General features: G+C 40.4%; 1 protein-coding gene and 1 non-coding gene across 3 annotated transcripts in view; both read right to left on the bottom strand.

Annotated features, from left to right (window-relative positions):
• Positions 1–27,966, bottom strand: part of kirrel3a (kirre like nephrin family adhesion molecule 3a) — a 114,869-nt gene that overhangs the window by 36,180 nt on the left and 50,723 nt on the right. For both annotated transcript variants that reach the window (XM_028983589.1, XM_028983588.1), the window contains exons 2-3: positions 16,213–16,362; positions 10,696–10,845 (exon numbers count right to left, since the gene is read on the bottom strand). In XM_028983589.1, the coding sequence (XP_028839422.1) occupies positions 10,696–10,845; positions 16,213–16,362 (300 nt within the window). The remainder of the gene's footprint in view (positions 1–10,695; positions 10,846–16,212; positions 16,363–27,966) is intronic.
• trnae-cuc (transfer RNA glutamic acid (anticodon CUC)) lies at positions 2,394–2,465 on the bottom strand. The gene has a single exon. It is a non-coding gene; the product is annotated as a tRNA-Glu (tRNA).

A 27,966-nucleotide genomic window follows, 5' to 3' on the forward strand; every position in this document is an offset into this window, starting at 1 on the left:
AGGTTGCATATCTCAAAACACCAAAGCCGGTGAACCGGACCCATTATTTAAGACATAAGAGTTAGTGTTTAATAAAGCTCATTTCACTGTTTAAAATTGCAATCTGCTGACTTTGATGTTAAATCAAGACAAGCTACAGCAGTCGATGACAGACCAAACATAACCATTTTTTTTTAACACAACAGAAGCCTGAGTTCAATGATATCGAGATGTTTAACTTTTCTCCAGCTCAATGACACACCTGCACCTCACCGTGGTCATTTTGGAAGATGCAGTGTGACTTAATGATTCCAAATTGACAATTTAACATCTGCAGTCAATACCTCATGAGCAGGCCAACAAAGTGAATTAATCTGCCCAATTTAATTGTTATTCAGACCAGTGGAAACACACGTTGCTGAAACCTGCCTCCTAGTCACAGAATTACTTTTCTTTCTCCCCTCTTGATATAGCAAACCCTTGGGAGGGCACCAACTTCTTTAGCCCGTGGAGGAGAGGAGAAGAGTGGGGGGTGGTATAGGGGTTGGAATTGAGCAATTTCATTTTCGGAAAAACACAGAGACAGGGTGCTTGGGGGAAATATGACCTATTTTCTAATGTACCTTGGTCCGATCTTAGATCGCCTCGCAGGAATTGAAGGCATAGCAGATTAATCACTTTCATTGTGGATTCTCCAGTCATGGCACACCGCGCAATGATTAGACTACCTAGTTTTCCTGTGAATTAGTGGCTCATGGTCATGTGATTCATTTAGACAGTACGAAGCCTCTAAACCAATCAGATTTTTGATATTTCAGGACAATTGCTTGTAGAAGATAAGGAAGCCCATTATGTTGCAATGCCATGTCACACATTGTATGTGTTTTTGAATTCAATGAGGTACCTGGCAACACTGCTGGCATGTGATGGCAGTGGGCTTAGCCATCATTAAAGATCATCCTCTGGTAAGGGGCTGATATCTAGCAAGCCATGTATTTCTGAAAGTCTGTAAATCAGAGACTTAGAATGCTTCCTTGTCATAATCTAACTGGCTGAATGGCCCACCATGATCCAGATTCCCTTCTGAAAGGCATCTCAGTCAACCATGTCCAAATTACCTCAAAATAGATTTTCAGAATGAATTAAAATGAAGATAATCCAAATCTGTGCCATTTATATTATTATTATTTTTATATTTACTGTTTCACGTTAGTAACCAAAATGCAGAGATTGCAGCAATTCAGATCTGCTGTAGAATTAACACAGATATGTCTGGACTGACTGATCGTTTTTAAACACCTCACTTAAATAATTGAAAGCAGTCAGTGTTGAACTGGACCAGTTTAAAGCCATTCTGAACTAAAACCATGTTAAATTCCAGACCCATCTTTGCTGAGAAGAGTGAGTGGATACTGATGCAGCTGTTGTTTACTTGCATGCTAACAAAGCAGCATATTAAGAATAGTCTGTGAAAAAAAAAAGAGAGAGAGATTGACGTTGACATTATTTTATCGAATGAGCACAAACAACTCAATGACCCTGTACCTGGCTAAATATATCAGAGAGAAAGAAAAGAGCTGCGCGAGCAGCTGATAGGTTTGACATTTAACTCATCGACTGATGAGAAGTGCTTGTTTGATATTGTACAAACAAAAACAAACTTCATAAGCATCCAGAATGCGCAAGTTCATATTTAGCAGATAATCAATAATTTTCCTTTGAAGGTTCTTAATGAATATATTTTCTCTTACTCTGTCTTGATACCTGGAATAAAAGAACTAAAACATCATTTGACAGTTTCACCTGCCAAACAACAGTCAGAACAGTAAACACAAACTCAGTGAGTCTTTCGCGTATCTCTGAAGTCCATTTCGCAACCTTTGACCACAGGGCTTTCGCTTCTAGCATGCTGACAGAGAATGGCCCTTTTCCCCTCGTATTCCCTACATTGCTGGAGGGAAGTAATTAGCCTCGGGGGCCTTTCCTGGGGAACGTGTACCTGCTACACCTCATGCCTAATTCAGCAGTCGGGCCACTGCTGGATTAGCCTTCAGCGACCTGGATTACCCTTCTGTCCTCATATGGGTGTTCACAGTTCAAAAGTCACCCCAGAAGAGCAGTTTTCTCTCTCACTCTCACTCTCACTCCAAAACTACATTGGGTAGATCCACTGCTTAGTGAAAGTGATTAGTTGTCACATGTGACACAGGACAGCACCCAGTGAAATGTGGTCTCTGCAAAACCCATCCCCCGAGGGAGAAGTGGACAGCCATGACAGGCACCTGGGGAGCAGTGTGTGGGGACGGTGCTTTGCTCAGTGGCACCTCAGTGGCACCTTGGCGGATCGGGATTCGAACCAGCAACCTTCTGATTACGCTTCTTTAACCGCTAGGCCACCACTGCCCCATTTAACTTTCCCTGGTCGGCAATCGAACCCGGGCTGTGGCGGTGAGAGCGCCGAATCCTAACCACTAGACCACCAGGGAAATGATTATTAATAACAACAACAATAATAAAAGATTCTTTATTAGTCCCACAAGTGGGAAATTTGCATTGTCCTGACAGGAAGTAGACAGTAGAATATAAAAGCAGTAAAATTAAATTGAAAAATAAACTACAATAAAAGAACAGTATCAAAAATACATTATAAAACTAAACATTATTTGTACAAAATATATGAACAGAGTGGATATTCAACCTCAGCAAAAATAAATGAATTCTTATTAATGACATTAATATCTCAGGACACATTATGACTGGTCAAGTAGGTGTGTTGAAATTAATTATAATCGGTGCAGACGGGGCGATATTGCATCGATGCAGTTCAGAACATAATCAATCCTATCATATTGACGTTGCTTGGTGATTTTCTGGAGGCCGTATAAAAATGATCGCAAAAAGTAGTGCCGGTAGTAACCGTCGCGTCCTGATCTGAGTACAGTGGCGCTCCTGATCGGAGTTTCACGCTGTGCGGAGCGATACCCGGAAGCCTTGTTCTCGCACCGTGGTTATTTGTTCGGTGCGCGACCAGCGAAGCGGGCGAGTTTTATTTCTACCAATTGGAAACACACATGAAGCGGGAATGGAGGAAAATCTGACCTTTCTCTTGAGAGTCCAGATATCTTCAACACGACATTATCGTCTTACCGGGAAAAACATGCATATTTCTTGTGCTGAGCACGTTCATTTTGAAAGCGGCTTTAGATTTTCTCTTTCTCGCACTCATCCGATGCCATAGACGTCTGAACCATCCGTTTTCCTGCTGTTTGTAGCAGAAAATGGGCCGTGGTGGCCTAGCGGGTAAGGAAATTGACCCGTTATCAGAAGGTGGCCAGTTCGAGTCCTCAAACAGTCAAGGTGCCACTGAGCAAAGCACCGTCCCCACACTGCTCCCCGGGCACCTGTCACGGCTGCTCACTAAGGGTGATTGTTAAAAGCAGAGGACACATTTCGTTGTGTGCACCGTGTGCTGTGCTGTGTTTCACAATGACAATAACTTCACTTTCACAGCATCCACACAGGTGTACAAGACCTTAACTCTTGTGTTTGAAAACATGTGATCATGTAGAAAATGTATGGCATGCATCAGGATGCATCGATATCGAGGCAATGATAATTGAATCAAATTGTGAGACCAGTGAAGGTTCACACCTCTATGGTCAAGTATGGTAGTTAATCATTGCTTTTGGTAGGTCCACACAATCATGAGAAAACATGAATCATACAGGCTTTAATTTAAGATGTTATATTTACTGCCTAATTTAAGATTAGGCTCTGTATTTTCTTTCCCATTTTCCCAATGTATTCTGACATTCAGCTATCGGCTCATGATGTTCTCTCTTCTCTTTCTCACTTGTCTGAAATGTCCAGGCTCAAACTGCAGTTGTTTCTCAGATTGTTCGCCTCCAGCTTCTGCCAGTTTTATATCGATATCCCACGGGTTCCTAAAGGCTGAAGGGTTCATGAGATTTTAATATGGTTATCGAATTATTTATGAATGTATCTTAAGGTAAAATCTGTAACTAAAATGAAGGCATTGATCTTTTTTTTGTCCTAGTTCAAAGCCTAGCTGCTGAATTTTGAACCACATGCAACCTTGACTCCATCACCATGTCCAGTAATGAGTACAGCAGAGTATCTACAAAAAGATAAACCAAAAAGATTAGTAAAAAAAACACAGCCAAATAATGACTGATATTGTTTAATTTTGTTTATTATGCATTTTTTGGACATTTTTTGGAATCCACATTGCAAGACTGAAGATAAGTTGGTGAACCAACAGGATTTTGTCACTATAGAACCTAAAAGTACAGCTCCCTAAAATAAGTTACATTACACTGGCATTGCTGGGGTGTGTCCATACCTTCGGGAACCCTTGAAATCTGATTGGCCACCCCTCCACCAGAGATGTTAATCAGTGTAAGGAAAATTGAACCCAAATGTTTTTTTATTAATCAATTTGTGATTTTAAGTAAATTATTAATGAACGTACGACTCGTCCGACAGGTTAGTCTCGTGGTAATTTTAATAATATAAAAAGGCCATCCCCAGAGGTCATAAATGATTATTATAAGTTAAATCAAATTAGAGCGGGTCTGATCGGGGCCAGTGGGTGCCTAGCGGATAAGGAAGCGGCCCGTAATCAGAAGATTGCCGGTTTGAATCCTGATCTGCCAAAGTGCCACTGAGCAAAGCATCGTACCCACACACTGCTCCCCGGCCACCTGTCATGGCTGCCTACTGCTCAATAAAGGTGATGGGTTAAAAGCAGAGGACACATTTCATTGTGTGCACTGTGTTTCAGTGTATCACAATGACAATCACTTCACTTTCATAATTATCAATGTAGTGACCCAAGATTTTAACACAGATATTAAATTTGACTATACATATTTTATTACAAACAACATGAAAGAAGAAAGGGATGCAGGTTTCATTCACACACATTGATACAGCTATCTTGATAAATGTTAAGGTGCTGGATTTTACCTACATCAGATTATCAGGTACAAATTTAAGGAGCAGGCTATGATGTTAATAATACAGCTTGGCTTCATGAGTATCACAGAAGCAGACTTGTGCAATGAACAGTCAATGTTAATATACTGTGCACGATCTGTAACGTGTTCTCTATCAGATGGATGATTACATAGAATGGTCCTACTTTATATTTATTAAGGCTGGCTCTTGTGCTGCTGGTCTCTCGTGTCGACTTGTGATGGCAGGGTGTCGTTGTGGCTGAAGGTTGAAGAAGTGGCTGGTTCTGTTGCTTCGCCTTTTTCTTCTTCTGTGCCTCTAGCTGTTTTGTTCAGTTTTTTCTTTGTTCGTTCCTGCTTCCCATATCTCCTTTTTTTTCTGCTTCATTTCTGCTAAGTTGGCAATGGGATGCCAAAATATATATGCAGTAAGACCACACCCCAGGTTGAGGCCTTAGCCAATGGTGTGATGCTGCAGGGAGGGCTGGCATTGCTTCTCCTCCTTGACCTTCTGACCTGAGATGAGTTCTTTTTGATGCTCATTATAAGAAAGTGATAAGACTTATGCAATACACTCTCGGTATTAACTCATTCACTCAGGTTACAAATTGGTGGTTACAGAGACACCAAAAAGTACATGCAAATTCATCTGTATCATTACGTACTACATTCTTGTCAATAACCAGAAAACCTGAAGTTAACTAGGTATGTCCTTTGAACATGGTACATGGGAGATGAAAGTCTATTGTCACACCAAATTACATTTAGTCTAAAAATGTTCAATCCTCCAAAGAAAAGGATTTTTCTTTGTTCTCCAGAAGTTCTGGAGAACTCTGGATGAGCTTTGCCCCAGTCTCCTGGAGAGAGAGAGGTCTTGGATTTTTTTATGTCCCATTTGTTCTTATCTTTAGATCAACAAAGAGAGAGCTCTGTAATCCTTAGAGGGGTCATTTTGCCCTGGTCTGTGAGGGTTATCTTTGGAGGGATGTTAATGGACTGTGGAATGCAGTACTATCTCTGTTCCCCTACATCGAGAAGGGTTTCAAAATCTGATACCTCTTGGGGTGAGTAAACAGCTGTTTGCAATATTTAGTGTTTTAATGATTTGAATATGTTGACTTCTTTTCCTCAAACATGTCCGCCCGGGTTTTTAGACTTTTGTGGGTGACAAAACATTAGTCACGTCATTGGCTTCTATCTGCATATTTGTGCTAGTAATAAAACATAAAAAATGCCGTTCTGGCAGAATTCACCACCAGACAAATCAGGAGCAGACAAAAACTGTTTCACACAAATGTACATTATGTTATCATACAGATTATGTCACACTCACACAGTTAAATGTTTGGAAATACAAACAGCCTGCAAGCCTATTGAGTTTTCATACAAACAAAATAATCCACGAGCTTTGGACACTCTGTAAAGGACAACAGACATTCAATTTAGATCTATGATCATAACCATGTTGATCATCCTGAACATGAACTGAAAGTATTTAGCTTTAACTGTGCAATTTCCTATTTCCTATTGGTTATTATCAAATTGTTCACTGTGGGCAGCTTGCTTATTCACAAAAAAAGATAGTCACAGCTACCTGCTGCACTAATGGTATTCAGTCACTGAACCACAATCCTGACCTTGACCCACAAAAGCCCCTGGCTTGCTACTCTGTCCCTCTAAATTTTGCATATTTTGAAATACGGACATGTCCACAAATTAGATAATAAACGCAAATAAAAGTGGCACATTTTTCATATCATGTGTAAACTAAAAATGATATAAATAAATGTCTCTGATAGTCTTTCACATGTATCAGGCTGCAACATTCAGTGCAGATATAATCCATTTTGCATGAAGTATATTGAAAATAAATCTTTTTTTGTGTTTTTTAGGTAATTAAAATACAAATTCATGAATGTTTGGTATCTATAGATAGAAAGGATCCTGGGGTAAATAACAAACAAAAAGCCACTTTTGTCTCGAACTTGTAATAAATTACGTTTTATACCAGCGTATACTTAAGCAGGGGGACCTCTCAAGTGCTGCAGGATTACAGTAGATCTGTAACAATAGCTTGACATGGCGAGGAAGAAGGACGCATACGCACCACGTCAACCAACACGGGTTTAATACAGGATGGGGGAAACATCAAGTAACAATGACCCGATGGCGAACAGACACGAACTGGGCAGCTTTATACAATCACATACACGTGAAAACAATCAGGAAACATAATAGCACTGGACGGACATTAATCCAAATCCCAGCCCCGGAGTTGCCCCTTCCGGAACGGATCATCACAATTCATGTGATCCCAGCTCTCTTGAGGTCATTGACCAGTTCCCCCTGGGTAGTTCTGGGCTGTTTCCGCACCGTTCTAAAGATCATTTGTACCACACGAGTTGAGCCCCAGGTCGAGGGAGGTTGGCTCATCTTTTTAATTGGGACAACCTTTGGCACAATTGGTAGCAGCCAAATACTTTTTTTTCCCCACTGTATATTCTTTATACTAAACTATGCAGTGAATACATATGTTAAAATGTTATGTTTAATAAGAATTCTACAGAAAATAAAAAGAAGAATTCATTATTATCTTCTTGTATCATTCTGTAAAGGCAAAGGTACAGAATGTTCCTGTAGATTTCTTATTTTCCAAGTTAAAGAAAATCTTGCTACACTACCTCAATGTTACAGAAACATATTTTTCCACATTTCTGGGGAGACAGACAGGCAAACACTTTTGACCAATTGCAAAACACCTGCAGCAAGTCTCAATGTCTACAGCCTGAACTCCAAGATATACATCACTACTCACCCCAAATCACAAGAAACATGATCTGATAACTAGAATCCAGTAAACATTCAAAAACATGTAAATGAGCCACAGAAGTTCTGAGGAGCAATGAAACAAAACTGGAAGAGTTTTGGATCAGCAATATGCCTTGAGGAGTAATGATGGAGAATATGCTGAAAAGACCTGTGAAGCCTGCCGGTGACTCGTTTATCAGCATTATAACAGCATTTATCAGATGCCCTTATCCAGAGCGACTTACAATCAGTACTGACAGGAACAGTCCCCCCTGGAGCAACTTAGGGTTAAGTGTCTTGCTCAGGGTCCCAATGGTAGTAAGTGGGATTTGAACCTGGGTCTTCTGGTTAATAAGCAAGTGTGTTTCCCACTAGGCTACTACCACCCTTTTATTTGGTAGACAAGTTGGATTCAGTGAAGTATCAGGAATTTCTCAGAGAAAAGGTCAAGGCTCCTGTGAAGAAGCTTTGTCAACAGACCCAAGACATACCCCAAAGCCCACCTGGGCAATATTTAAATATAAGCCCTGTACGATTAAAAATGGCCATAGGACTTGAACCCCATAGAAACTGGGATTTGAAGGTGCTAGCAAGATGTGTTTGTAGCAAATGGCTGCAAGTTTGTAGATTTTGTACCTTTTGGCACAGTTGGTTAATCAAGAAACACTTCATCTGTAGTATGACTAAAAGTGCCTTAAAGAATACTGTTGTTGTTGTCGTTGTGTGTGTGTGTGTGTGTGTGTGTGTGTGCATTCCTAGAACAATTCAACTAACCCCACATTTAAAGACCTGTTATTTTTGAGCAAACGATTTAGTGCTATTCAGCAATATTCTGTCTCCTGAACCATTTCCCAGACGTCCTCATGTCCATGTCTGATTTGATTTCTAATTCTTAGTCCTGTAATGTAATGAGATTCTAAAAAATAAAACTTATAAACAAGGTAAATTATGTCATAGGGGAAATATATATATATAAAAAAAGTCATGTTTCATTAGTACTATTTTCTGATTGGTTTGGGCAAAGAAAATGTATTAATGATAATAAAGTCAGAAATTAAATACTTTTACCACATTCATCACTTATGCACAAAGTACATTTACATTTTCAGCATTTATCAGACGGCCTTATCTAGAGCGACTTACAATCAGTAGTTACAGGGACAGTCCCCCCTGGAGAAACTTAGGGTTAAGTGTCTTGCTCAGGGACACAATGGTAGTTTTTGAACCTGGGTCTTCTGGTTCATAGGCGAGTGTGTTGCTTTTTATATATTTATGTGTTATATTTATATGTTATATTAAGCTTCTAAAGTCAACAACGTATTATGAATTGATATTTACATAGAAAAGTGCGCATGCCTGATACACAGCATGGCAGGTGCATTTGGTGGTGGAAGGTGCATTCCTCTGACTCTGGATCTTTTTTGTTGTTGGCTTTGATTGCAGATATCCTTTTAAACTATACTATTAAAACTTACCTGTTACACCTCTGAATAACGACCAGTTAAGATAAAACTTTTTTTCCTCGATTTGGAATTGTGCAAATGATCTTTTTTTCAAAAACAAATGAACAAAATCGACTCATGGAACCCATGGATGCATTCTCAGCACTTTATTTGATATTTATTTCAAAAAACTGATTTATATACTGTGCGTATGCAGTAACACTTCTGTGAAACTGTCATGATCCGGTCTGGAAGGGGTTACTGGACCGGAGTTTCACATTAGTCCTGTGTAATGTTCCCTTATCGTTTTCACCTATGTTTAATTGTATAAAGCTGCCCTGTTCGTTTCTGTTCACCGTCGGGTCTTTGATATGTTACATGTTCACCAGTTATCGGATGTCTCCCCTGTCCTGTTCTTCACTGCTTAAACCCCTGTTTCGTGACGTCGTGCGAATGCATCCTTTTTCTTTGTCAAGTTTTCTCATCATTTCAGTTCACCTGCCTCTCCATGCCAGATGGTTGTGACAGAAACATTGCATGGGGTTTCGTAGACTGTGGTCACCAACTTGTAAATTAATAAACTGCGCATGACATACATACTAAGAAAGGCATCAAAGTCAGGACAATTGAAAAAACATTTTCCATCCATTTTTTGCCCTCAGTAACTGGCACAGACAGTCGGAGGCATCCAAGTGGGTTATAAAGGGGCTGCCTGTCAGAAGATGGGGGTAGGACGGGGGGGTCTCCACTGTCTCTAGGGGGCAGGAAACATCCCAGGATTGATAGTGACACCCTCCATACATTAACTTCATTACCTCACTCAGGAGGCAGCTTGTGGTTTTGTTTGCAACTTTTCAAAAGTAAGCCAGTGTGCTTGGGATTAAATGTCAGACTAATGGCTCAGCCCGGGGGAGGGGGATGATTTGTCTCTCCCGCCAACAGCCCCCAAAAAATAAAAAATAAAAATAAAAAACAAATGGTAGCCCTCTTATATATAATTAATCATTTTAATGGTCGCAGTATCATCAACGTCACTTCCCTCTAAGTAACCGGTTTTAGATTTGTGGTCCAAAAAGCTGCCTCTAAAGAGTAGAATAATGAAGTAATACCTCTGAAATTTATAATGGTTTAAACAAGAGGGATAAATCAATAATGCTAATACGAGCCCCTATCTCAGCCCAGGGGCAGATCTGATTCAATAAATTTACATTGGGGGAAAATCATCGATTCCGGCAGAATCATGGCAGATGGAAAATGCCTTTGACATATTTCACTTATGTCAATTATCTTACAACTGGGAACGTGTTGCAAATTTCCGTGAGTTAAGCAGCTTCCAAGTAAATTTAAAAGCCATCAAAGGTTGTTCCTCCAGACTCTCATCTTTCCATTAGAGGTAATAATGCTGGATCCTCAGTGGGAGAGCAGCTAATAAAGTCTGGTTTGAAATGCTGAGCTTAGAAATAATAAAAAAGACAAGGTATATATCTCACCTAGGACAGTCAGACGAGCTGGACGAGAGCGAATGGCCGCCTGGATTGCCTGGCACTCAAAGAGGGCGTCATCGGCGAGCTCGGTCCGCTCGATCAGCAGGTGGTATTCACCTTTGCTGTGGTCCCCAACAACATCATACCGTGGGTACCCTGAAACACAGAAATGAGGTTGATCATCACCAGATGTTCCTGGTTCAACGTCAACATCCTTCTCATTCAAGACAATATTTTTTATTGTTGGGGTATTATTGTTCTCCCCTTATTTTCCTGTTTTCGGCCATCGTGCCGTTTTCCTTTGTTGTTTAATAAATCTTTGTTTTCAGAATGTCCCGTCTCTGCACTTCCGTCCCCATCAGCTCGCCGATGTGACAGAATGCCGCAGCTCCCACCAAAAGTGCAGAGGAAAAAAGCAGAGGAGGAGAACCACCATGGAGAAGAACGCAGCCGAGTCCGGTGAGCACGGGTGCCAGCTAGGGAGTGCTGGATGGCGGGGTCGCCAGTGGGGTCATGGACACGCCTTCCCTCTGCCCAGACGTTCCCCAGCTGAACAGCAGTGCAGCACCAGCGCCCCCGCCTGCTGTAGAGGATGTCCACGACCCTCCACGCCACACACCCACCACCATCTCCAGCCACGCGCCCAACCCCGTGTGGGACATACCCAACATCCCAGGACCCTTCAGTGGAGCAGCAGGTACATGCCAGTCTTTTTTAACATCCTGTGGCATGTACTTGGCTGCTCCAAAGTTTTTTTGGGGGGTTGCAGTTCGGGTTGGGGCTTCTCCTGAGGGGAAGGTGGGGAAGCGACGGAGCTGGGTCCTCTGGTAGCCAGTAAGGAGGGGCGGAGCCCCACAAAGAGTGACTAGGAAGAGGCATAGAAGCAAAAGATGGAACAGGGTCATTGATATAATGCCAGACCTGGAACACTGGTGCAGGAATGAAGGAAACGGGCAGGAAATGAGGTCTGCACTCAGTGTACCAGGAATGATCAGGACCACACGAGAGAGAAAGCCAGGAGGTCCAATGTAACATGCAGATGAAAGTAATTACTTTTCCCACAATTAGACTCAATGTCATTTTTTATCTCTTGAACACAAGATCTAAACTTCAGTTAATCTACTAATTTACAATAACTTCAAGAGATTTTCAATTAAATTGTCAATATAAAATATTTTAGTAGCTAAACCAGGTAAGTCTGGTATTTAACAAATTAAACATTTCTACCTCATATGTTAATTGCAAACTGGATCCACACTTCAAAATGCTATTTATTATTGTTGTGAAAAATTGCTATATGGTACTCATTTGAAAAATGTTTCTGCAGTTTTTGATAGTTCAAAATAGTGTGGTGCACTGAGTAGGGGGAGAAACATTTATGCAATTCCTGGTTTACTGAAGTTCGGGTCAATTTGCTTGGTGCTTTTTTTTATTGTGTTGAGTTTTTATGATGTTAAATGCTCAGCTATTTGAATCTCTTTAGGTAAATGAAAGCAGTATGTTCATAATAAAAATCTGAGTAAAATAAACACTAATCAGGAAAATTGTTAATTTATTAATGTAATGTAGTAAAGACCATATTAATTAAGTTGAGTTTTAAATATATAAAATACATATTGCATTATTCAAAACAGAGTACTATATATGGACCTAATGGAAATGTATGGCATTTTAAGCCCAATAAAGAATGCATTCCTTGCAGACCCTCTGCATATTGCAACTTACAGATAAGATGGTATTTAGCTGATGCTTTTTTCACATGAGGCAACTTCCACCCATTTATGTGCAAAAAACATTAATGCTAAGACAAAGACATTCTGGTTTTCTGTAATCCTCACAAGGCAATTTTAAACTACCTTTTATGTCCTGTGTAATTTCATGACAATTTTCTAAATCAAACACTATGTCGTGAAAAGAGCAACAGATGTGCAATTTGAGAAAAAAGTTAATAATGAATTTTCTCCCTTAAATGGGCAAACCTAGGAGAAAATCCTAATTGTTTCTGAGACTGGAGCATTTTTTTATATATTGTATCCAAAATTACAGAATTATTTCCTACTGTACAGGTATACAAATGGCCTAGTCAACCCTGAAAGGATCAAACAACAACAATTTATTTTTCTTATATAGCGCATAATCACACAAAGTATGTCTCAATGGACAAACGATGAACTCTCGGTGGAAATATTCTTTCTGATGTGGTTCAAAATGTTCACTGCAAATTGGGGGTCACAAAATAGACAGCTAGATTAATAGGATCACTGCCTATCATACAAGTATAAGCCTTTGAGAATTCCTATGCCAATAAGATTGTACTTAATTTTTTTGTTATGGCACATTGTTTGCATCATTTATATTCATCATGTTTTGGGGGTGTGGAGGATGGGTCTGGAAAAGACCCACTGAGCAGAACCGAAATTCCATTCAAATGACACAGCATGCACTACAAATTGTCTTCAATCATTAAACATCACTGCTGCTCTAATTGAATATTGGCATTAGACACATTTCAATAGGTTTATTTTCTTTCCTACTTCACTTAATATCGAATTTCTCAATTTGTAATAAGTCAACTATATGCAGCTAACGCCGGTAACAATTACGTAAGTTTTTTTTTCTGCAGTTTTTAAAGTCTCTTTGATGGGTGTTACATGGGTGTATTTTATTCTTTCTTCAAGTTAAGATCAACACATTTTGGCTCAGTGAGATTGAAAGTATGTGTGAAACATCACTGCTGCAGACTCGAGCCTTTAAAAAGGTTTCATCCTGGTGCACCATATAATTTTAACCTCTGGCATTGGCTACTTTGTCAGAAAAGGCAACAAACAGGATGTGACAGGGTAGCAAAATGGGAATACTTTCACTTTTGCGCGTCCGGTTTCTGGAACATTATATGCATTTTGAGCATTTTGCTGAAGAGTATCCATCAAAAACACAAAGGCCATAGAGAACAGTCTATCGATTCATGTTTGGGTTTCTTCCATGACAACCCAATTTGTGTGTCATTAACATTGCACGGCAAGAAAAACACATAACTGAGTCATCCTTCCTCCAAGGATATCAGACCACTGAACTAGATTATGTTTCCGCCTGTTCTAAAAATGCTCCTGCATCCAGCCCAAATGAACTGCATTAATCACTCTACATACTTGGGCAAATAGTGGTATAGACAACGCTTGTCAATTAAATGTGACAATTCAAACAGTTCTATTAAAGCTAATTAATCCATTAGCTATGGATTTGACATCCTGATAAATCAATAGAAAGTCATTTATAAATGGTGATTTATTTTCTTGAGGAGAGTCTGACATCACTAGAAGTGGACATGAATGAAGACGAGGAGGCTGCTCTCATTCAAGGTAAAAAAAAAAAAAAAAGCGCTTCAACATAGTTGCATACATTAAAAAAGATCAATTAGTAATGCAGTGTCATCTGAAAGCACCACTTCTAGTGTTTATTTATTGATTATACGTATATCCATTACATATGCATATTCATTAAAAATGCATCATTTCATCTTACAGATTCTGCTATTACATTATCAGCTTCGGTGTTTTGTCACCATAATGTTCAGCAACACTGCAATCCCACCATGTTACTTGTGCCAGAGAAGGAGGTCAACAGCGCTGCCAATTTTAAAAGCAAATATAGCCTTTCCGGCATGTTCCAGCCTGCCATTGATCTGCCATAAAAATGAAGTGTTTTTTGTCCCATGGCATGGACCTACAGGTCTGCACAGGGCCCTCATTGGCCATCAAACTACCAATGATGTTTGGTTAAGCATCAGAGCTCTGTCCTCACCAGCACCCCCAGAGGCCTGGTCATTATGCAGAAATCCAATGACACCCCTTAATCCCCGAACACCATCAGACACCAAGAGTAAGGTTGTGTGAGCGTATAGGGACTGTGGGGACACTGCACCCCTTAGAGGCTCAATTAGGGAACACTGTCCATGTCTAAATGGAGCCACTGGCTGGAGCTCTAAAAGACAAACTTTTCAAGAAAAGAGAGTGTGCAGCCACATGCACTCTATCTTCTGTGACACAGCTGTCACCTCTTTGCTCTATCACCGTGGGTCTGTGTGTCTGTGTTAATAATAGCATTTTTTTGGTTCCAGTAAAGCTCCAAGCCGATACACACCAAGGCAATTTTAGTGCTGCTTGTGGAAATGATTTCCTCTGGCAGCCATCAAAGCGATGGTCTCTTACACAGCCACCAGTAACACTGTGGAAGTCTGCCAGTTTAGAATGAACAAAAAACAATTCGACCATCTGTCGGCAAAGCTGATGTTATAATAACTCTTGGTGAAGGAAGGAGACAAAGCGCAAGCCAAAATGAGTAGATATCAATATGAACTGAGCAGGTAACCTAGATGTCTTAGGAATCAGGATGTTGGATAGTCATGATTTGCACCATGATATGGAGATTTCCTTTCAACTGTTCAGAGCATCAAGTGGTGACCAACCTATCAACAATAAACTGGCCATCTTCAGAACATTAATTGTGAGCACTGGGAGGTCCATGGAGATATCAGTGGGACTTCTGAAGGAATATCATATAGTTTGGGGGTATTGGCTGTGGTCATTATGGGCCACCACTATTCTCAACCTGTGGTCAGCTTAAGCCCAACTGTATTAAAACAAATACAGACCAGGATATATACTTAAAATAAATTAATTTCACACATTTTTTGGAAAGATCACCAGGGTAGTCATGTGCCAGGCAGCAGTTGCACTGGGAAGCTCTCTTGCTGATGCCCCATGGCCCCCGAAGTGCTTTTCCACAGTGTGTGACCTCTAACCTGTCACCAGCTGGTGTGTAGGAGGCGGTCTTCATTTCCCCCACGGGTGGTGGTTGAGTCAGACTGCAAGACTCCCAACAGGCGTGATCTGTCAGCAAATCTTCAGGTGAAGATCTGGTATATGGGGCCAGACTGTAGTCAAACATGGGCTGTCTGCCTTGTAGGAGCTGAAGGGGCGGGCAAACTAGTGGGGTCACTGTGTCCCTGGTAACAGCAAGCCACTCGATGGCTTTTTCTGGTCAGTGAACTTGGCGACATATAGGGGATCATCATTATATAATTCCAAGAGGATGATATGCTAGTTGAGAGATGCTCATGCAAATGCTCTTCAGCTTTTCTCATGGTGAAGCACTGCTGTTGCAACACGCTTACCAATTCACAAAAAATAAAAAAATCTATACTTGTATACTAACTGACTGTACTCATTTATTTGCACCTCATTTTTGGGTAATTATCAACTGATTTTTCAAACCAAAAATATAGAAATAATGTAATGCTGTAATGGAGAACAGAAGTTAGATTTTGTTTGTTCCAGGTTTGCTTTTATTCCTTTTAATATATAATCATATGTATTATCTAATTGTCTATGGAGAATTTAAAGGTAATATTTATCTTATGCCGTTATGTACTTGGCATTTGCCTATATGATGTGTCAGATAAGCAGATCTCTCCAGAAGCTAATTCTGCAAAAAACCGACCCGAAATAAATCAGCGCTGTTTACCTGAAACATCCCGGTTAACTCCCAGAGCCAGGCCATCCTTGACCCACAGCACGATTCCGTGGTACCCGGGAATGGAGCAGGGCAGAGTGACGGGCTGGCCGGCCACCACCACTAGGTCATGAGGCTGCTGAGTGAACACAGCACAGGCTCCTACGTGGGACAGATGAATAGAGATGGAGGGAAAGGTCAGAGTCTGTAGACGTTTCTGTTGACATTTAAAGTTCTCCTTATTTGTCAGATCAGACTGATGGAGCCCTCATCGATGCACCTGCAGTCAGAACATACATGCAACATGATCCAAAAGCAGAGTTGCTTCCATTATTATAACCCTGAACGGTGCATGTCTCCAGAGGACTTACATGACAAACACTGCTGAAATGCTATTTATGTTTGAACACCCGACTCTATGGAATCGTCAGTGGGCCAAACGTTGATTCTCACTTTAATGTGAAAACTGATCACACACACACACTTAGACACAGAGAACAAATGAAAGTGCTACCCTGCTTCTCCAGTGTGTCCCCTGGTCGATTTTGCCTTCAATTCAATAAAGTGCTGCACCACGAGAAGTACCTTTCATAAACACTACCCAGCCATAAGTTGATTTAGGGGAGTTTTCATGGGACACGTTGACAGATAACAGACAGAGAGAGTGATGAGAAGCACTGGTGAACAGAACCGCTCTGCCTTCAATGCCATCAAAGGAAACACAATCACTTAATCATTCAGATCTGTCCATTCGCCGGTTACTACGGACTGCAAAGTAAAGGATTTTATTCCGTGGTTTTCTCCTTTTTTGTTTTAATTCATCGTCTTTACACCACAGGGGCAGTGGAAATGGAGGCTAGCTCTAATGAGAGTCTCAATTGAATGAATAAATCTCATTATTACCGAGGCAGTCTTTTACAGCTTCACAGTAGGAACAGACACCCCAAGTCATATCAAAATAAATGGTTTTAGATATTGGATTCCTGCAGTTTCCTCTCTTCATGCACAAACGCCTTGATTTGAGATGTGTGGTTGGACGTACAGATATGCACTTACAAAAATCTTTATTGAACTCTTATTAAAGCTTCAATCTCCTCCGTGTGTGTTTTATATAAACATGCATCATTCTGACTATAAAATAGATTTTTGAATATGCACCATTTTTCGCAATTGATTTTTATTTTATGTCTGTGCCTGTGGAGTTGCTGAGATGCAATTAGATTCACAGGCAGATGCTGGTTTCCATACCTGTTGAGGAGAGGCTACGGGAGGGAGGGAGGGGGGCATTATTTAATTGTTGCAGTGGATGCTAAAAGGTTGACTGGGGAGATGGAAATGCCTGAAGTAAACAGTGTCAGCAATTTATGCTGCAGATGGTTAAGCCTCATTAAAAATAGCCTCCTAGTCACTTCCCCGGGCACAGTGTGGCGGAGGAGCATTTAGCCGATAAAGTAGAAGAGGTGAGAAGACTGAGGCTATACAAGACAACTGGATGCTGCGCCCTTGTTTTTTAGAGGGTTATCAATTCCACGTTCGTAATGATTGAAATCACTTGCAAACAGGATTACGTTCAGTCGGCACACATTGTTACATACCCCATTTCTGGCATGTATAATATTGTTGGAAGGACAAAGGAAATGTCTACCTGTGGATGAAACAAGCACGCAGCAAATTAATCTAGCACACATAATGCAATAATTGGGGAAGGATTTTCAAGGTTCGCTGAATATGCATGGTGTGTTATTTTTGCATTTTCCAGCAATTTATTTCATTTTTGCAGCGAGAAGTAGACAAGTTGGACACAAACAGTAATTTGTTCTAATCTCTTAAAAAAATAAAACCTCTCAGGTAAGAACTGAAAGTAATAATCAAGCTTGTTTCTTCTTACATTTGAGACAGGCCATGAAGGATAAACTTAAAAGGGTTTCACTAGTCTTCAAATTGCAGTTCAAAAGCTCCTCTAACAGAAAAATAAGTTCAGCGTGCCTATTTGTTTCTTGTTCTTCTTCTTGATTTTTGATTCTTGAATTAAGATACATTTCAATGCACACAACTTTCAGGTACAGCTCAAGGTTATCAAGCCTTTTTTGGAGGATGAGTAAAAGAAATTTGGAATGATCTGCATATGATTTGAAATGCCACTACACAGCAGTGATTTGCATCTTGGTGCTTATAGACCTGTATAGAAATCGAACGAGAATTGCTGGTGTCTTCCTCCTGTAAGTCGCTTTGGATAAAAGTGTCTGCAAAATAAAGTAATGTAAAGTAAATAATACACCAATATGTAGAGTAGCTGGTGTGTGTGTGTGTGTGTGTGTGTGTGTGTGAAGGGTGGCTCTTTTTAAAAAGTCCAATAAATGGTTTTCAGAGGTGTGTGGGGGAGCAGAGAAAAAGAAGCACAAACAATTACCGTACCCCCAAGATGGAAAGAAACTATTGGGAACATAACATCAGTCCTCAGTCCTGGCTGCCCCAAAGGAAGATGAGTAATGCCAATATGCAACTTGTTAAATCACATAACTTGTTCACATCTAGTGTCAATACCTACATCAACCTCTCCATTCTGACCACATGTTATTTAAACTGAGACCTACTTTATAAGAAGGAATGTCAAGGACATAAGGAAACGTCCTAAATGTAACTCAGAGGGCTTTGAATCAATATCTCATGTTGTATATGGATTGTGTCTGCCTGTAAGATTTAAAGAACTTCAGTGGGGATGTACCAAATATAACAATGTATATGTCTCACACACACACACACACACACAGTATATATAAAAAATTACAGTTATTTGGGTGAGCAATGAGTAAGTATGGTATCACAGTAACCTAACAATCTAAGCTTAATTCTAAAAGTATGCAGAGCAGCTGACACACAGAGAATTTAATATTTAAGACATTATATATCAAATCCAGTTTATCTTCTGGATCTGTAGAATCCTATTTATCTGTGCCATGTCACAACCATCTGGCATGGCGAGGCATGTGAACGGGATGACGAGAAGGGATGACGAGGAAGAAGGACGCATTTGCACGACATCACGAAACCGGGGTTTAATTGATGAAGAACAGGACAGGGGAGACATCCGGCAACTGATGAACATGTAACATAACAAAAACCCGACGGTGAACAGAAACAAACAGGGCAGCTTTAAGTTAAAAGTGAAGTGATTGTCACATGTGATACACAGCAGCACAGCATACGGTGCACACAGTGAAATTTGTCCTCTGCATTTAACTCATTAACCTGAGTGAGCAGTGGGCAGCCATGACAGGCGCCCGGGGAGCACTGTGTGGGGACGGTGCTTTTGCTCAGTGGCACCTCAGTGGCACCTTGGCGGATCGGGATTCGAACCGGCAACCTTCTGATTACAGGGCCGCTTATACATTAGACACAGGTGAAAACGATTAGGGAACATTACACATGACAAACGTGAAACTCCCCTTCCGAACCGGGTCATGACATCCTTGGAACTGCTATGTGTTGATATGGAGTGTAGCTCTCACTCACTTACCCACCCACTATCCATTACAGGTGTGGACCTTCATGATTCAATTCATTCAAGATTATCAATGAATCACAATGCATCCCATTAAATGTTCTACATTTCTTCAAATTATGTTTTCAAATATGTCAGTGAGATGAGAGTTAAGGCCTCGGACATCTGAACCAGGCTGCAACGTTTGCCAATAATTTCAAATGAACGTCTGGACGAGGCCAAACTCCTACCTGGAGAGAGACGCTGTGCTAAGATTAGGCAGCCACAGTCACTACCATGAACACAAAGAGAGCAAGCAAACCACACGCAAAAAGCCAGAGATGAGAGTTGAGCTTATGAGCTTAGAGGTGTGAGCCACGGCACTACATTTAATATCCTAATATCCTTGCTGTGTGTTTCCACCTCCTTCATTTGCCCTCCATTATCTACACTCAAATTATAATTTTGCAAGTGAATATGTAACTAGTGAACATTCCCCATGTCTTACTTAGCATTGGGATAATATAGTCACATATTATCACATATATAGGACTTTATTGGTTGTAAATGCGGTGTTTTGTTTCTCTTGTGTTTTTGAAAAAATTTGCACAATGTTAATGTGACACCTGAACTATAATTGTTGAATTTGAAATGGTCGTGTTTCTCTTCTGAACATAGCATGTGCCGCCTTGCAGCACTTAGCAAGTAAAGCAGCACTCAGAAAAGGCAAGCTTGCCTGGCCGTAACATGCTTTGGCCCATTAGAAATCCCCCATCTGTCTTTAAGTGCACACCACTGGTGGGGTGGTCTCCTCCTCTGCACATCCTGTTTTATGGTGCAGATAAATTGCTGAATGCAGCCTGGTGCGAACACTTTGGTGGTGTTTAAGGGACACTTCAGAGCAAGCTTAGCGGGGTTGCAGGAATATAATGCTCAGTCAGTCGAGTCAAACAGTGGAGCAACATGACATTTGGAAGAAAAACAGCGCCGGCCTCCTCCAGTTTCTGCATGATGCACACAAACAACGCTGACAATACGGCATGGATCAGTTTAAGCAATAGGCTCTTTAACGCAATCCAACTCCATAAAGCAGTGGACTCAGCTGCATTGACATATCCCCAATATCTGCTGGTGGTGACTACACAGAAGCATTTTATAAATCCCCATGTCTCCATCCACTGGCAAGTCCAGCGGACATGAACTTGAATGTTAGCTGTGTTTCCCGTTCAAGGCCTGAAACAATCCAAATTCATATTCAGCAGAGAAAAATCCACTCTTCTTTTTTGTATATTCTCCCTCTGCAGTAAGAGAGTACCCGACTGAAATCTCTGCAGGAGTGTAAAGTGGCAGGAAAGCTCCCAGGCGCCCGCTTAAGCCCAGCTCTTTCAGCTTAATCTTGCCTGTGGTCCTTCTTTGGGTGCTAAACTGGCTTTGTGACACTAAAAAAAAGTAAGTGGTAAGTTTCCACTGTTTCCCATACAACCCTAGCCATTCAATCTCTTCTAGAAACCAGATTTTAGATATGCACACAGGCATAGAAATGAACACACATGCAGCATGCCCATCCAATTTATATCCTTTAAAAAATCTGACACTTTCTCAAATCTGAAAACATTGGTATATTATTTAATGGTTTAAAGCACATAGCAGTGGTAGATTTACACCATGCCCAAATCAACTGTAGCTAGTTTAACAGTAGATCAAGTCTCTAAATTATTCAGACTGTACGTGTTTTGGGTGGCTCATCGCTCTCTTCCTTAATTTGTTTCTGTTGTAATAAAGAGATTTTTACAATGTAATTATTTTTATTTGAAATATTTCAATCCAAATTTGAAAGCAGCACAAGGGAGACCCAACTGCTCAACTGTGATGTTCATTTAGAAGGCATCTGATCACATCAACTCACTTCTCAGGCCAGGGCAGTCTGGTGAAAGGGGTTTGATGATATAAGGTGTGTAAAAAGCATAATCAGAGGTGAAAAGAGGGTGAAAAAGATTTTCAGTACAATTCAGCAGCCACAACAAGTGATAATTGCCACTATAATGTTGACTGGAGAAAAAAAGTCACACAACAAAAATGGCACTGCGCTAAATCTCATTAATCCAATGAGCTCAGGAAGACATGTGAGAAAACACCTTCCAGTGGAGCCAATTAGAGGAACAGGGACAGAACTTCTAAACAGGTGAGCTGCCCTATTGGGTAAACAGCCATCATGGTGCTAATCGCCACTATTAGGACGCATGCATGTGAAATCGAATGGCAGTGAGCTCTTTTGCTTTGGCAAAATGGTGGATTTGAAAGGAGAGAGGAAAAAAAAGCACACCGGTCCATTCGGTGTAAACCATTCGGACGGCAGGGAAGTCAAATATACTCTTTGCGACGTGTGATTCACATTCCAGCAAATCTGCTCGCCCTGCCGGCCCGTAACAAATAGAGAGCGAGTCGGACTGAATTACTTCTGCTTTGCGAAGCTGTTGCCTAAAGGATGACTCCGGCCCGGTAGCCCGTATCCGCAATGCAATTTTCCTGAATGGGTGAATTACCGTGGTGACAGGTTGCTCACCGGGCGAGCCTCTCCTGCCGAACTAATGGAGCCAATGTACAGTGTAAAGGTCATGTCGGGGAGGATTACAGTTTACTCCAGCGCTGACAGTGTGACCTTATCATGACTAATGCCCCTCCAGAAGACCCTGCTATTGTCACCTGGTGGAACACGCCGAGTCCTCGGCTGAGAGAGCACGCTGCGCCCCCTCTTTCTAAAGTGGAGGTGACTGGAAGACCATGGATCTTTATGTAAATACGGCCTCGGCTCACAGGGTGGCCGCAGACTCGGGAAAAATGATGGAGGCCTCAAGCGGCTCAATCTTCAGTCACTGAGTGGGCTTTCATCAAAACACAATGCCACGGACAGGCAAGAGTGAAACCATTCGGTGATGAAAGCGGTTCAGCTCCCTTCACCTTAGCAACAGTGGAAAAGTAAAAAAAATGTTGAATTAAGTTCTGCAACTCCAGCAGCTCTCTCGCATCCACCTGGCCAGTGAGGATGCGGGCCTGTAAATAATGGAAATGTCAGCTCCGCTGTTTCCTGCCCTGTCACACGCCCCTCCTACAGTGTGCCTCCTACAGATGGTGTCATAACCAGATGTGTCACTTTCCAGCAAACAGTGCTTGTCAGCACCCCTACCTTTGCTTCAGTAAACAACACCCAACAATGTGGCAACAGTAAGGTCCCACTGTCATGACTAGGTAGGGGGTACACCAGTATGAGGTCTAATGTCTTGGCTCTAATACGCACAAATCTTGTACTAAAAAGGAGCCTTCATGAAGACTGCACTTTGGGTCCCATGAGATTGTCATGATCCAGTCCGAAAGGGGTTACTCCGGTCCGGGATCCACTATGATTCACTGTTGTCGTGTGTAATGTTCCCTAATCGTTTTCACCTGTGTAAAAGCTGCCTTGTTCGTTTCTGTTCGCCGTCAGGTCTTTGAAGTTATGTTCCATGTTCACCAGTGTCATCGGATGTCTCCCCTGTCACGTGCTTTACAATTAAACCCCGGTTTCGTGATGTCATGAGATTGCGCCCTTCCTTCCTCGTCTTCTCGTCACCTCTCCATTCTCCTCTCCGCTCACCTGCCTCGTCATGCCAGCATGGTTGTGACAGAGATAAGGATTTAGAAGGATCAATGACAAAATGTGTCACTTTATTTAGTCACAATTTGTACACTAATTAAAATTGTCTTAGATGTGATGTTATATCAAAAGTGCAAACAAAGTAATACCAGGCACTGGGTCTAATGCTCAAAATACTTACCATGAATAAGTAACATTTAAATAAGGCTTGTAATGTGTGGATGCAAAAAAAAAAAAAAACATATAAAGAAACTGTTGTCAAAATAAAACACAAGCTATATCTGTGATCCTGTGCTTCTGAAGCTGTGAAACTCTTAGCAATAGAATCTGATCTTATTCGCTATATTTAAGAACTTCAAGACCCTTTCTGCAGGCAACACTACAATCTTCCAAAAAAAAGAGCCTTGAGTGTAACACCAAAGAGCCTGGTTTGTTGATCCGAGAGTCAGAATGCATATACAAATATACTGAGAGCAGCCTACAATATAGCACTTAAAAAATGCCTCAAAGCAATGCTTGGAGCGGGGTACATCATAGAGCTTGGATAATTGCCACATTTTCATTACAAAAATGGTCAATCTTAATAAAGCATATATCATTTAAATAGGAAAAGCATTGAGTGAACAGTGTATAAAACCCAGTCAAGTGTATTGTAAACCAGCTGTTTTCACACATACCACCATTGTTACAGCAACAGATCAAAATGACCCAACTCACCACATGCAGGGGTAATTTGCAGTTATAACGATGCCAAATAATGTCAGAAAGCACTTTGGGAGAAGAGAAAATCTGTTAGCTCAAAATAAACATGAACTGGTGCCAGTGGACAACACTGCCAATAAAATCAGCATGGGTAAAAACTGATTAATAAAGGTTTAACAAAGTCCTCTCTAATTTCAAAGGTGCAACGTGCATGATTATACCACATGGTGAATTCACACTCCCTCAAATAGAGGGCAGTGTTCCAAACAAGAATGTGCACAGTTCTTCTCATAAATAAGATATATTTCTTTAACATTTACACGTCACAGACTTAAATACACATATGAATACAAATCAGTGTAATCACTGCCAGAAAACTGGTGCATATAACTGGGCCATCCAGCTGCACCTATGCACGTATTTTCCTCAGGCTACCTTGAAAACTGATCAGAATGACAGGTTATTGTTAACAACCAAGGCAACTACTTTCAGCATAATCAACAAGAGGATAGCATACATAATGCACCTACATTTTCATTATATATCTGCACAAAATTAAAGCAATATTATTAAATAATATTATGACCTTATGAGAAGAAGTATTCTCACCTCTCATGACAAGTCATCATGACAGAAATCTTTGGGTTATGGCATGTCTATTTATAGTGTAGTTTCTTTCTAATTGTACGTGATGCAGGCGTGTTATGGAAGTTACAATTGAAAGGTATTTATGAGCGATTTGTGTAATTTTAGGATGTTTATTTCTTAAGAAAATCCTTCTTTTGGACATACCATGCCATGTAATTTAGGAAGTCATTTCACATTTTTTTGTACATTAGCTGACCATTGCAAAATATATCTTTTTAAAATGGCCTATAATATTGCTTCTATTGCAATTTCAGGATTAATGGCAATGTAACTTTGATATTGCATCAAAAGAAATGTGGTGAATAATCAAGTGTATTTTTTTATATGATTGAATGTACATCAATATATTTACATTTATGGCATTTATCAGATTCCCTTATCAAGAGCTACCACCCGTACTGTCAGCCACCATCTTGTCATTAGTCATGTACCGTAAGCAAATGTCTCTGCATGAGGCGAATAGTATTACCAGATGAGTTTCAGCAAGTAATGAGAAAATCACAAACATCAGCTACAAATTTAAAGAGGTCTTATACTAAAATAACATTTGGCAAGAATGGATTGCAAATATTTGTGACTGCATACATGTGTATTGAAAATGTAATTTTCTATTGCCACCTTGTGGGGTTTAATGAGGGATCTCTCATTTGGCTAGGGTCAGCCCCAGCTTTACGGTCCTGGACATTTTGAAGGGCCCATCGGCCAAGAGCCATCTTCCCTTAACCCTGAAAACTCTGACATCTGTAGAGTGAAAAAGAGGCAAGAGAGCAGTGAAATGGATGTCTGTGCTTTATACCTGGAATACAGATTCACAGCCCCCTTACGCACAGAAGAATTTTATCATCCCAAGGCATGGTGGACAACCTCCAAAATCAGAATAATGGTGTTTTCAATGGAAGTACATACTTTAATTAAGATGCTATGAACTCGCCCAAAATGATTTATCTTGAACTCTACCTTTAAATACTATTTGAAAATGGGCAATTTTTATCATAGTTTAAAGACATTTTACCCCTGTTTTAATTCCCAATAACCAATTTAATGCTTAAAAAAAAGAGAATGGAAAAAGACTATTCATTTTATTCATGCATGGACTGCCTACATCATTATAGCCAGAGTGCCATCCACATTGTTGTTTCCACTGAGTTTGCTGCTTCACGGGGCCACATTGATCTTGTGGTTTTTACAAGTATTGAACCACCTTGGTTTGAAATTGCCTTTGAACTTGAACTTTGAGTCAGCATATTTAGACTGTCACCTCTTTAATTATTGGTATTATGGGAAGGCAACCTTGGCCTTCTGGAAGAAGCATTATGCCCTAAGGGGACAGAGATTTATACCCATGAATTAGATGTTCTGCCTCAACTGAACAAAGCAACAGAGTTTAGTAAGGCAGCTCAGCACCTTCTCAAACGAAAATTGATCTACGACTGGTGTACAGAGTGTTTTCGGAAAAGAAAACTGCATTTAGCTACATTAATAATACCTGATCTACAGCTCAGTACAGTTTGAGTTTAAATGCAGTTTCCAATAAATTGCCTGAGCTCTATTTTTATGCCTCTTGCTCCTGTTTCTTCTTTTTGCATTTTGAACCTCTACATACAACCTGGTAATTATCCTCCAGTGTGAAATTGGAATACTTGTAATTTTCCCCTGGTGTTAAGATTTGGTTCAGGAGAGTATTCTGTAGAAATAAAAAAAATGCTTACTACAGTATGGTGCACACACACTTCTTAGATATACACATAGAGCTGACTGTCATATGGTAATATTCAGCTCCCAGCAATAAATGCAGATGAAATTTGTAATGTTTGATTATGCATGCATTGCCAATTGGGATTGAATCAAGCAAAATTACAGAATTTACATAGGCTTTCATAAACTGACATCAGTGCTGTCACACCAAGGCTGCTAAAAACTGTTTGTGGAATATGGTTTTTCAACAAAACACCAAAGATTACCAGACATCTGTACAAAAAAACTGGCTTGTACAACTGTTCAATAAATGAACACAGCTGGTTACACTGAGAAAAACACAAATTTTGATACCTTTTACTGGTAAGAATCTCTTTAAAATCCCCCTTTAAAATGCCTTTTTATAAAGAAAAGCTTACAAATGCTGGCATGTCATTTAAATAAACAGAATATTTTTGCAATGTCCACAAAACAGAATAGGATTGCAGGCGGTGGAGCCACGGCGTGTGACATCACAAATCATGGTTTTGCCTGAGAGAGTGTGGCTGGGGTCTCCTCCTTACTGGAGGTGGGAAGTGGCTGGTTGCGGTGCGAGTGTGTCACAATGTGATGGATGCGATTGGACAGAGGAGTGCCAGGGCTGCCACATGGCATTAGGATCAGGGCGGGAGTGAAGAGCAAACAGCAAGCCCACACAGGGAAGCTATCTCAGATATTATTCTGTATTACTCCTTCTTGCTATACTGAGGTGTAGGGGAGGGGAATGGGGTTCTGCTCTAGAAACTGCAATGAAAGGCAGAGAGAGAGGGAGAGAGAGAGAGAGAGAGAGAGAGAGAGAGAGAGAGAAGAAACTTTTGGATAAAACCTTTCAAGGAGAGGAGGTTAGGGTTACTTTTTTTTTTTCTTTCTGAAGGAAACTGCTGGCCTGGTATCAATTAGTAATATTTAATATGAGAGGATGGCACATCAATATTTGATAAGTATAATTTGAAGCATGACCAAATCCACTTTCACAGTTCCACTTTAAAAGTATTATGTGTAAGTACGAGCGTCAAACTAAAAACTGCTAGAAATTTCACTCACTACGAATAATGTTTCGCTCGCCATAGCATATTTGCTAACACTTTAATAATTGCATTAATGTACATTCGTGGACATATATATAAAAAAATATATGTCAAAATTAAATCAATGTTTTTAATCTTTCTAGCCAATTTTATTGAATACAGCCAAACTGCAAAGCAGTGGGTAGCTGTAAGATAAGTGCATGATTTGTGCATGAGTACATCATGAGCCTTCTCTGTGTTTTACAAATATATGCATATTGGAAATACACTGCTCAGAAAATCATGCATAGAGGGAACACTACAATAAGACAACCTAGATCTGAATTAATAAAATATTCTTATTAAATACTTTGTTCTTTGAATGTGCGGACAACAAAATCACACAAAAATTATCAATGGAAATCAAATTTCTCAACCCATTGAGGTCTAGATTTGGAGTCACACTCAAAAATTAAAGTGGAAAAACACACTTTAGGTTGAACCAACTCTGATGTAATATCCTTAAAACAAGTCAAAATTAAGCTCAGTAGTGTGTGTGGCCT

Source organism: Denticeps clupeoides, chromosome 6 (genome assembly GCF_900700375.1).
Source record: "Denticeps clupeoides chromosome 6, fDenClu1.1, whole genome shotgun sequence".
Taxonomy (NCBI): domain Eukaryota; kingdom Metazoa; phylum Chordata; class Actinopteri; order Clupeiformes; family Denticipitidae; genus Denticeps; species Denticeps clupeoides.